General features: G+C 38.2%; 1 protein-coding gene across 2 annotated transcripts in view; it reads right to left on the reverse strand.

Annotated features, from left to right (window-relative positions):
• The window catches only part of LOC142107491 (cell adhesion molecule CEACAM8-like), a 368,458-nt gene that overhangs the window by 77,125 nt on the left and 279,125 nt on the right, over window positions 1–12,208 (reverse strand). The window contains exons 1-6 of one of the 2 annotated variants that reach the window (XM_075190944.1): window positions 8,046–8,393; window positions 7,388–7,744; window positions 5,520–5,786; window positions 3,942–4,199; window positions 1,988–2,114; window positions 1,481–1,531 (exon numbers count right to left, since the gene is read on the reverse strand). In XM_075190944.1, coding sequence (XP_075047045.1) covers window positions 1,481–1,531; window positions 1,988–2,114; window positions 3,942–4,199; window positions 5,520–5,786; window positions 7,388–7,727 — 1,043 coding nt within the window. In that variant the 5' untranslated portion in view covers window positions 7,728–7,744; window positions 8,046–8,393. Of the gene's footprint in view, window positions 1–1,480; window positions 1,532–1,987; window positions 2,115–3,941; window positions 4,200–5,519; window positions 5,787–7,387; window positions 7,745–8,045; window positions 8,394–12,208 lie in introns of those variants that run through there. The other variant, XM_075190943.1, reaches the window with a different exon arrangement.

A 12,208-nucleotide genomic window follows, 5' to 3' on the forward strand; every position in this document is an offset into this window, starting at 1 on the left:
AGGAATGAGAGCCCTGGGAAAGGGGCTTGAGAATAATAAGGTTTTACCTGTGTGCCAGATCAGGAAGGTCTGAGCTAGTCTGGTGAGAGTGTTAGTATGGGGGTATACCTGTAATTGGGTGTGTGTTATGATTGGTGAGTTGGCGAGCTGTGTATGCGACCGATTATTCTAGTCCATGACATGGAGTTTGGGTTACAATTTTGGATACTTTGCTTTAGCATTTTGATTAGATATAGAAAACACTTCTCTAGATAGAGAAAGACAGAAACCAGAACTAAATCAGGAAGAAAACACCTCAGTCCAATATCAACTGAAACTCCATCCCTTACATCTACATTCCACTTCCTCATATCAATGGTCTGTACTACCTTAATGACATTATCACAATACACTGGTTTAATCCTCAAGATCCTCTAGGTTAGTCACACAAATACTGCATTCTCCACAGTAGTGCATTGTGATCACAAAGAGTTACACAAAGCCGCATGTTCTTGTTTTTAAGAAGCATTAGAATGAGACGTTTTATAATGATAATGATATCATCAAGTTACCCTCTCTGCTGAGGGTAACTTGCTGGTGGTTGATTCTAGTAATATACCAATGCAAATGCCAACTCAGGAGCTCACTTTGAGTCACTCAGACTCAATCACGTGAATCTGAGCATCTAAAGACTGTATAACAGGTGGGCTCTGGAGAAGAGCCAAGGTCACCCAGTTCTAATAAATAAATACATATATATATATATTATATATATATATATATATATATATATATATATATATATATATATTGTGACAAAGAGGCTTATTTGTCACACCTCTGCTATAGGAAAACAGCTAAAAACACAGCTAGTCTGCAGCAGGAAGCTGACAGGGTTAAATTCCCTCTGGGTACTTCTTCTAGCACACACACACACAGGTGTACCAAAATGGGTGTGATAAATGGTTTGTTGTGTTGTGATTGGTTTTGTAGTGCTAGGGTAGAGGATAAAAATATTGTTTGAATTTGTGGGCAGGACCACCGATGCCAGTAAGTGGCCGGTTAGTAGTCAAGGAACTACTGTTTAGCCAGATGTAGGTGGTGATTTTGTGATAATTTGCTGGATATTACTGGTATACCATCGCTCGTTTTATGTATGCTTTATTTAGCAGTTTGCCATTTAAATATGATTGATTGACCTTTACTTATCTATTTCAGCAATGGTCTACAAATATCCCCTTTATTATTCATATATTTCTAAATAAATTTGATTAACTTACTTTCAATATAATACTAAGGGCTAGATTTACTAAGCTGCAGGTTTGAAAAAGTGGGGATGTTGCCTATAGATAATGATCAGTTTTGAAAGGTTTTTTAAGCGAAACCCAACAGTTTTAATTCAACAAATTTATAATACCATTCTAATATCCACTGCCGTATTGATGCTGCATGGATGTCATCTTACATTTTGAACACTGAAGACAGTTATGGGTGATGTAACTCACCATTTCTAGATGGGATTTCCGCCACTGAATAAATGTTATTAGATGGCCTGGAAAAAAAACAGTATGTTCATCAGAGAATACATGTTGAGCAATTTTTATGTTCTTTTCCAGAACAATTTGCTTTTGAGAAGGAGCATGTATATAGTGCATGTATTAAATACCCTTCTTCCATAAATATCAACGTATAATCAACAGACAAGAATAGGTAACACGATTTCCAATCAGCATACAATCTAAGAGGAGTTTCTATTGATCAGTACTGAAAACGGGGACCTTTCCAGGCAAATTTTTCAGGGGCAAATCTACAAAACCACAGAACCATCTCTGGAACTTAGAAACAATTGGGAACTATAAGAAGGAAAGGTAGCAGGGTGAACCATGGGATACGGTGAAGGATAACAGAGGAGGAAACTAGAAAACAGTAATCCTGCAAAAGCGACAACGTTCTTGGTCATCTACTTAGACTGATTGGTTTGAGATTTTATTACATGGAGAATACTTACTTTTTGTGCTGTTTGCTCATAAGGAATAAGTAGACTAACAGAGTTACAAGAACCGCCAATAGCAACACAGCAACTACAATTCCAATGACAGATCCTATATTCCACCCAGATGTTGTTGGTGAACATTCTGACAAAAAAAATGTTTGTAATGCATTATATAATAACACTGTAGAAAAAGCTGATTAATAATAAAAGTGCATTTTATTAAATGAGGTAAACAGTTTAATACTTGGTGGTTTGATAAAGACGAAAAGAGGTACAAACCCTAAAGGAGAGGATTAGAATTTTCATTTCTTTCGTATTGACCAAGATTTCCCCAACACAGTCCTTATGGCTTTCTAACACATTAGATTGTCCAGGTGACAAGTGTAATAATTAGTACCACCTGTGGATCTGCTACAATGTGTCAGCCAGTAATGAATACACCTGTGCTCCAGCAAGGAGATATGGAAAACATGCCCTGTTAGGGGGCTATGAGGTATAGATGAAACCAATACAATTAGAATAGAAAATACATCTTTACCACAAACACCATCTGGAAAATGGAATGCTGATTAAATAGCCCATAGGCTTCGTAATGTGACAGATATAGATTACACCGGTCAACACTCATTTTATTGCCAATCATTAACAGAGTGATTTTGGGGTAACTTTGGGGTGCTGATTCCGAATAGGACATCAGTTTTGCTACTTTTGCTCTAATTTTTGAGATAATTGGTACTGCATTGAAAAATATGAAAATGCAAAAAATGTAATAGTCAGGCAGAGCCACTTATATGAATTTATATAATGAAAGCGCTCAATTGCCCTATATCAATGGGTGTGAGGTATGAATAACTATAAAAAGGGCATAACGTACACTTTGAAGCGCTATTGTTTGTACACCGGGACCCACCTTTTTGATGACCAGGAAACATCCAAAGGAGAACTACTGGACTGGTTTTAAAAGGTTGGTCAAAGACTCTTCCTATTGGACCTACCATACAGACTCTATCTTATCCCATTTCCTCTAAGTTCTTCCGGGCTCATATCATACAAAAATCTATTGGACATACTTATGTTGCGATATTGGACATTGGATCTTTTTTTATATATATTGATGATGTGCCTTTGTTTGATGTGGTAGCATTATCATCCCTATATTTTATTAATATTTCTCTCTTTTTTTTTTTTGTGTGATTGATCATATTTTAACCATTTTGTGTAATGTGCAATTAAATGTTTGTCATTTCAATCTACATCTGCTGTTTTCACCTTTTAACAGCATAATAATTATCAGACCATTTCTTATATATTTTATATGATTAATTTATGTACATCTTGGTATAATTAAGTGTAGCTTATGCCCTTTTTATAGTTATTCATACCTCACACCCATTGATATAGGGCAATTGAGCGCTATCATTAAATAAATTCATTATTTTACTAGGGAAGGGGATATCCCCTGTAGTGAAGCTGCTCTTGCCCCTAAATAGAGTAGAGTGCTACCTGTTCTCCCTTTTGATTGAGAGTCACTTATATACCAAGGGGAAATATTAGAATTATTGCGGAATGAACACCTAGGATATCTCACCTTCTATAATATTTTGGTAGATTTCCATATGCACACGTTATGGCTACGTTCCCTATTAATTGAGGAAATTAAATTAATTAATTAATTAATTAATTAATAGCCATTATCTCAAGTACCAGAGCCAATCCGAAAAAACTATTTCCATATTTGAATACAGCAACCACAAAACACCCTAAATATTGTTCAAATATCCTTTGCAACTAAAAAAATTATTGTTTTTATGCTGTGTTGTTTTTATTACTATTTATAGGGAAAGTCAGTGATTCACATGTTTTACACTGCATTTTATGAATAAACAGGTTTCATGGGTCTTACTAAATGTAAGCTCTGATGCACCAAGTTTACCTGGTCCTAGGTTGGAAAAAGTCTTTATGAACTTACCCGACGAGACATTGACATATACAAAGGCAGTAGCAGTACGCAGTGTCACCGAGTTATTCACCTCACAGATATAAGTTCCCCGTCTTTTAAGTGAAACACGATCAACGCGGAGCGTATTTTGTGTTATATTTAAATCGGTGGAATTGAATTTCCATTGGTAGCTGGGAGGTGGGACAGAATCGGTAGAGCATCTTAATGAGATGACCGACCCAACACGCACATCTAATTGGCCTGTTATTTGCACATTCTGCAGGCCATCTGCAACAACAAAAATATGCTATGTCAAAATAGTAAAAGGCAGCGTTTGATGTTAGGACCAACATACACTCTCACCAGAAACATTTATACATTCATGATGGTAACTGAATGCAGAAACTGGGCTCTATGCTTTTAATGATGATCAAAATATACAGCAATTCTTAATATCAAGATTTTGCTTTTCAAATATTTCCTTTTAAATGGATAAAGCACTTAATAATGCATACGTTTCAGCTATTAGTAACCATCACTGTCTGATCCTTGAGAAGTGTTAACACCTACGAAGCTGCTATTTATTTTAGGACTGTTGTCTCAGGCTATACAGATGAAGTAGACTTCAGTGCTCATTATGATTGACACTCAACACAAAGCGATAGCGCATGTAACAGCTCCAAACATTCATTTTAATAGAGTAAGGATGTGATTTGTATCTAACTGGTGAGCAAAATACTGCAAGAAAGTCTGATTCACCTATACAGGACTGTATTATAGACTGGACATACTCTATGAGAGTTGTATATTGGTTACATATGGTCTCTCTTATTCAATGGATTCTCGGGTCTGTATGACATTGAGAAATGTGATTTTGCTAAGCTGACGTCATCTTGTTGCCTTATAGCCATTTTATTCTCTCATAGCTCAAAGACAGTTTAGATACAGCTAGTTTGTAGGAGTTATCCATTGTTTGCCATATTCTAAGGTCATGGGCATAGTTTCTTGCAGACAGGAGATAAACCAACCCCCCCTATGGGAGAGTTCCTGTGTGAAAATGTGAGAATGTAGCAAGATCTGTGTAAAGGAAGCATGAATGATTTCTGTTTGTAAAATTCTATGCACACTATTAAAGAAATGAATAAATAGTAACTAGAAACTACTACAAATGTAAGTGTATTTCTATAATATGAGAGCCTGGCAAACATTCAAAACAGCAAAATATAGAGAATTATTTTAAGACAAATTACTGGTAGTATGACAGTGTGGTACATTCATCATATTATTGAAGCAACAGGTGAGGCAATTCCGCTCCCAATCTTGTTAGAACGGGAGCAGTCAACTTCCACATCACATGACCTCCTCTGCCCAGCGCAGGGAGGTCACACAGCACACCTGGAGGAGAAGGGAGGGCTCTGTGCTCGCCCACTTTTCTCTGTGCAGCCCTTTTGAAGTCTGGAAGGCCACTCCTGTGGTCCTCCACCTACTACATATTACCCCTCACTGAGTTAGTACATACTAGTCTATTTACAAAAATGGATTATACAGCATAAGGAGCACTATGTAGTCAGTTTACTGAACACAACCAGTAATCTCACAAGTACTCACAGGATACGGTTAGTGTGTAGGGATCACTGATGTTCTTACTGACTGGATTCTCAGCCTCACATAGATATTCTCCAGAGTCTGCTAGTTTAACAATGTGGAAAGTGACAGTCCTGTTATCTTCTGATAAGATGAGTCCACAAGGGAGGCTGACACGGTCCTTGGTCCATAGTATCCTCTCCGCATTAGAGGTGTCACATGTCAGGATGAATGGGCAATTTTCCTTGGGAAGGGAGGTAGAGGCTGTGACCTTAGGCTTACTGACCCGCTCTGTGGATGGAGGAACATAGGGAGTGATGACACATAGACTTTACTGACAATGTTGATTAGTAAAGTATTACAGAAATAAAATTCATGAGGTAAATCATAACTACATTTTACTCCTTCATATGAATGATGATATTCCCACCATGTTTGGACTGACCAATAAATTTACTGGAACATCCATCACTCAGCGTCAAACCTAACAGGTCTATTGCAATGGTCTATCTAAGTGTAGGATTGTGACAGACAGAACTAGACAAGAAATGCTACAATTTTATTACATTAGCTTAGGGGTTGACTTGCTTCTCAGTGTATTTTAAGAGACAGCACCTGCTCTGAGAAGGAGTAACTTCCTTTCCGATAAGAAAATGTTCCTTTCCTGTGACATATACATTCCAAAAGTGATGAATTGGATACAGAATCCATCAAGGTCCAAACCACCAAGATCAAATATGACAATCAATTTTTAAATTATTTGGCTAACAATACATACTACGTTCTAAAATTCTTAAGTTAACCTCTTGAGTGCTAAAGGATGTGTGGGACTCATGCTCTAGATGACACCCTAAAGTGCTAAGGACAAGTCCCACTTGTCCTTTGCATTTAAGGGGTTAAGAAAATCCACAGATCACCATAATCTGTGGGTTTTCTTATAACGCTAAAGGAATGGAACCCTTCAAGCAGTATGATCATCTGTGCGAGCGCACACGCAGGCGCCACAGCGTACACAGCCTGTTGTGGCTCTTTTAGAGACTCCAGCTCTCTATCCCTGGTCCTCAGAAAGCTGGAACCAAACATAAACCCAGTTTATGGAAAGCCCTAACACCTAACCATTAGGCCAAATTAGAAAAAAGTCAATATATATGAGAATATAGGCTTCACTAAAAATAATTAAAGAAAAGTGAAAAAAATAAATGTATAATGAACATAAAATATATATTAAATGTACAAGAGGCTAAAGGCTCCTAGTAGCCAGGACTATGTACCAAAAACTTATACTCCAACCATTACATTATAGGAACAGTCAGATGATAACAAGATGCAAATTTAAAATTTAAGGGATAAACTCACTTATAAAGACAATACTTATTCTTTGCACAAAAACAACAATGCATAGCAGCTTATTGCAAATACAAAGTGGAGATCTATTACAGACATTTAAACAATTGTGTAAAGTCATATGTAGTCCATATAGTGTATGTGATATTAGGATACGAAAGCTATAGGCCCAGATTTCGTCAGAAAGTGCCAATTGATGGAGATGAAGGGTTACAGTTTTCAAATAAAATGTGCCCAATAGGCTGCTGAGTCAAGACTTGCACCACGGGCTACCATTTGCCAGCCCTCCCCTGCTCTCCTAACAGTTGTCAGTAACCTCTATTAGCACCACTTGTAAACACTGGATAAAGTGGTGCATGGGCATGGCTCAAGTACAACACATCCCCTTCCCTGCAACTTGTCTCCCTCTGTTCCCTTCTCAATCAGCTCATCCTGTCTGAAAATGGTGCAACAATCTCACTGGTGGACACAGTCTATGTTCTACAGCTTGGTAACAAGAGCTGTAATTAAGTAGACACATCCAGGGACAGTGATAACATAATACTCACCATAGATAGTCAGGTTCACAGAGGCTTGTTGCGCTGGTTTATCTGTCTGCACCTTTACAATGTAGTTACCTCTATCTGTGGTATGAAGATCTGAGATCAGTAATGAGCCATTGGGGAAAGGTCTGGCCCGAGAGAAGTATAGGGTTCCATTAAGTAGTGGGGAAGTATTATGAGGAACATATGTAAGAATTTGATACTCAACACTTGTGTATGGTCCTTTATGCCAAATGAAAGACAGAATTCTCCCAGTGACCCCAGTAACATTCAGAGTGACAGATTCCTGGGTCACTGGGTACTGAGGGATCAGCTGGATATTGATCACTCCACAGGTCAGATCCATCCACAGACTGAGGAGAGCTGAAAGAGAAAGTAGAGCATTAACAGCACAGTAATCACTTGTTTAATGATACCCAACAAGACCACAATGTGTAGAGCCTGCTTGGGTAAGGTGTAGACATAAAAATCGGCATGTCCCTCATTGAGTAGTATCGGGCCCTTCCCAACCCACCTAGCTGTGGGGGCCATGGTAATGGAAAAAAGTAGATATTTTCATTTCTTCGTTACATAGTACATTTATCCCTTTTATTTTCATACCTGCTTTACATTTAATCTATATGTTGTTTGTCACATGTTTTGTTATTGTTATAAAGCACCGTACCTTTTTGTTGTTATTGATCTAACTCAATTGGTGGTGGCAGCGTTTAAGTGGGAGAGAACTGCTTTAGGGTAGAATTCAGCTACATCTGTAACCTTTGTGATAAGTGGGTACAAGATTGAGTTCTAGAACCTTGTTTAGTCATTTATCGTAAAATCCAAGTCACTTTTGTGACAGTGTTCTCTCATGATTTCTTCTGTGATGTCTCTCAAAGCAGGTCTCTTTGTTGTTCTAACTCTCTCTCTAAGCAGTCCCCCGATTGTTTTTCACAGGCCGCCTCTGGTTATCCATCTGACTTTTCACTTGCCCTTTGCTAATCTCCCTCTTTCTCTGTTTGTTCCACATATAGGAAGTGCATTTAAAAACCATCCAAAATAACAGATTGAATATGCCTGTCGTAGTTTAATCACGCGACTTCAGCCCCTGATGAGTGGAACAGAACGCAGTACAACAGGAACCACAGACAGGATATGTATTGCTGAGATCAACACCTAGACATAAACAACCAAATGTAAGTGAAACTAACACTAATAGTGCTAAGTTTTGTCAGGAAGGTACATTACTAATTGTAATTTGCCCCCCCTCCTGTTTTCACATGTGTTAAATTGGATTGGGCGGACCCTGCGATACCTAAAACAATTTATATATAAATTGTTTATATGAAACTACCAGAGGAGAACAATTTGAAGATTTCACAGAAATTAGTTAGATCATCTCTGGAATACCGTTCACATTGATCTGTCTCAGTTTTAACAATCTAGGTTACCAATGCATAGTTTTAAACATACAAGTAATTTGCGTTGCTTAGCTTTTTTCAATATACATAAATGTCTTACCCCTATGGTAATCGTAGCGCTTGATTATTGTCTTTTCTATGAAGTATTTGAGGCTGGATCACTTATAACTTATTGTAATAATATATTTAAATTATAAGTACAGTGTGCCAATTTATATTGTTGCAAATGTACTGTTTCTTGATACTGTGTATTAGAGATGTATTTATTTTATTATATTGTGTCTTATATCTGTATAGGAAATGCATTAGTTTCTGAGAAATTGATTTGTAACTTCAGAGACAGGATGTCATGATTGGACTTGTATAACTTTTCTAAAGAAAGTCCCTCTTGTTAATTACACCTTTTTCATCTCAGTGGCTAACACCTCTGTTTAGCCTGTATACACAGCAGGGGGGGGGGGGGGGGCACTGCCTCTCTGTCTGTGTGGCTTGCATCCTGCATCTCAGATCCTTTCCGAATAATGCCCAAAGCAGGTTTTGGGATATAGATTATTAAATAAATTTTGTTAACTTTGCATTTCATTTAAATACATGCTTTGGGAAACACATTGAATCCTGATACTAAAAATAGCTCAGACATTAGTTTCATTTAAATACATGTTTTGGGAAACTTATTACATCCTGATACAAAAAATAATTCAGACGTGTTGGGGCCTCTATAGCAGATGGACCAGATGCAAGCATGGCGAGAACATACAAACTCCTCACAGTTAAGGTCATGGATGGGAATCAAAGTCATTAACCAGCGCTGTGAGGCAGAATTGCTAACCACTGAGCCACTGTGCTGCCTCTCATAATGAAATCCCCTGTTATGTCTCTCAAACAAATTCTCTTTGTTTGTGTACTTAGACAATGCCCATACACACGAAGTGCAGTATACAAAAACTCTCTCCTGTTAAATCTAATGTTTACATAATGGAGGATATTTGGATGTACTAATAGTATATGGACGAAAAAAATGAAACAGAAAACCTACCTGTTATTAATTCACATGCCAGACAGACTGCAAACACTCTAATATGTTGCTTTGTCTGCACCATTAACTAGTTGGAATTTAAATACAGACTTATTTGCCCCCCTTCCTCTCCTATAACATTCATACATAATGCCAGTGGCTATGGTATGCACATAAGGGCGAGGCAGATTTAGCAGCATTCTAGTAGTGTAAAAGGAAAGATGTTTCCTTCTGCCATGCATTCAGGAGAGAATAGGAAAGATAGTAATAACTGTTCATGGGGGTCATTTGATGCTTTTATGTGCCAGTGAGCTTATTTTCAGCTCAAGTGTTACATAAAAACAACAGATGTCAATACCAATCATACTTGTCAAGTTTGGCAAGATTGCCTTTGGGAGATCGGGGGTGAGGTGGGTGTGTGGGGGCGGGACTTGTCAAATTGCATCATTTGGCCCTGCCCCCTGAGTTGACATAAAATGTTCTAGCCTATTAGAGCACAGGGCGGGGCCACAGTGCCGAGCGAATCGCTTCATAAGTCCCGCCCCTGCAGCTTAACTTATCAAATGGCCGGGAACCGTGAGGTTGCTCTGCTCTCCCGGGAGTCCAGGAGGACTCCCAGAAATTTGAGAGTCTGCCGGACATTGCAGGAGAGTAGGCAACTATGATACAAATACAGGAGTGTCACAGATATTTTTTGGAAGGTGGCATAAGACTAATTCAATATAAATCTATACTTCAGACTCAAATGAGGGACCTTATTGGAGGACAGAGATACAGGAAGATTTAGGTATAAAAGAGAGACCGTCTCTCCAGAAAGGAACAATCACCAGGACTGCAGTAGGGAGTTAATTCATAATCAGTGAACAACAACCTAGGCTAACTAGACTGGTGTTAATAAAAAAATAAATTTTTGATAAAACACTGTGTAATATGATAACAATGACATCCTACAGTCCATCATTTTGCAATGTGTGCCTCTCCAGTTTTGTAGAACTACAAGTCCCAACACGTCCTGCAAGCCTTTGTAATTCTACAACAGCTGGAAGACGACAGGTTACATAAACTTGCTGTTGTCAAAAGTTTGCAAAACATCCCTGGATTTGTGGTTTAAAAACAACTAGAAAATCCATTTCAGAAGTTTGGTCAGTAAAGATAACACCCACATATATCTGTGCCATATTTTGCATAAAATCTCTCTACACATGCCCAGAACCGGTGTATGCACCAATTAGTGCAGCAACATCCAAGTAAACTTGGAGCACAAAGGACCCTTATGACAGCCTATGATTGCATGGTCTGAACACGCAGGGGACTGTGTGTATGCGCATAGTCAATGTACAGTAAGGGAGTGCCATGCTCAAGTGCACGCAGCAGTGTCCGAATCAAGCGCTGGACATATCAAGGCTACATGTTTTTCTATTGTATGACTTGTACCAGCTACAGGGCAGGTGTAGGTGTAAGTGCCGATTGATAGTGATGCCCACATTTGCAAATATATGGTAAGCTACCCGCCTTGTCATGGCGCCTTGACGGCTCGAGTGGCTTACCATACATTTGCTAATGTGTGCAACTGAGATTTCTGCATTTTTATGTACAAGTAGCAATAGCAGCTCCTTTGCTGGTTATAGCAGTGTGCTGGGGGATCTTTCTCTGTGTTTGCTCCCCACCCTTTCAAGCACCTGCTACGAACCTACCAATTGATTGAGCAACTTTCACTTCTGTAGTATATTGTGTCTGTCATACACAGACACAATACACTGTAGACCCGTATTCAACAAGAGACGTTTCTTCAGATCTGCTCCTTGTTGAACAAGGATGTGAGTATGCTCAATTTACATGCATTTAAACAAAACACAGTTGACGTTCGTTTTCTGTGCCTTAATAAATCAGCCCTATATTATCATATTGCAAATATTTCACTTGTATTGATTATCACCCATTACCTACCATAGATAAGTATAAATCTGACTAGGGACAACGTCACTAATTTGAAGACTAATAAGTGGTTTGACATTGGCACAGTGCCCTAAGTCTAATTACCTCTGTACAACACAGTTCAAAGCAATACACAGTGTGCACTGTTATTAAGTATAGGCAGGAACATCAGTTACACTGCAATGCACTTTATAAATGATTTAAGGCAACACACTATAAAGACAGCTACACTATTAGAATATTTCCTAAGAAAGATGATTTAACCCAATGAACACCCTCTACTAAATGAATGCCGACACTAAAATGTGCTCACATATAACACACCAGTATAAAACAAACATCATTAAAATAATTATAGATGTATTTTTAATAACCACAGTGTGATAAAACCATTGAACCCAATTAAGCAGAACGCAGTACCAGCAATAACACATAAGATCACATCCCCACCCTGGAGACCGTCTCTTACCTGATAGAAGA

Source organism: Mixophyes fleayi, chromosome 11, assembly GCF_038048845.1.
Source record: "Mixophyes fleayi isolate aMixFle1 chromosome 11, aMixFle1.hap1, whole genome shotgun sequence".
In the NCBI taxonomy this organism is placed as follows: domain Eukaryota; kingdom Metazoa; phylum Chordata; class Amphibia; order Anura; family Limnodynastidae; genus Mixophyes; species Mixophyes fleayi.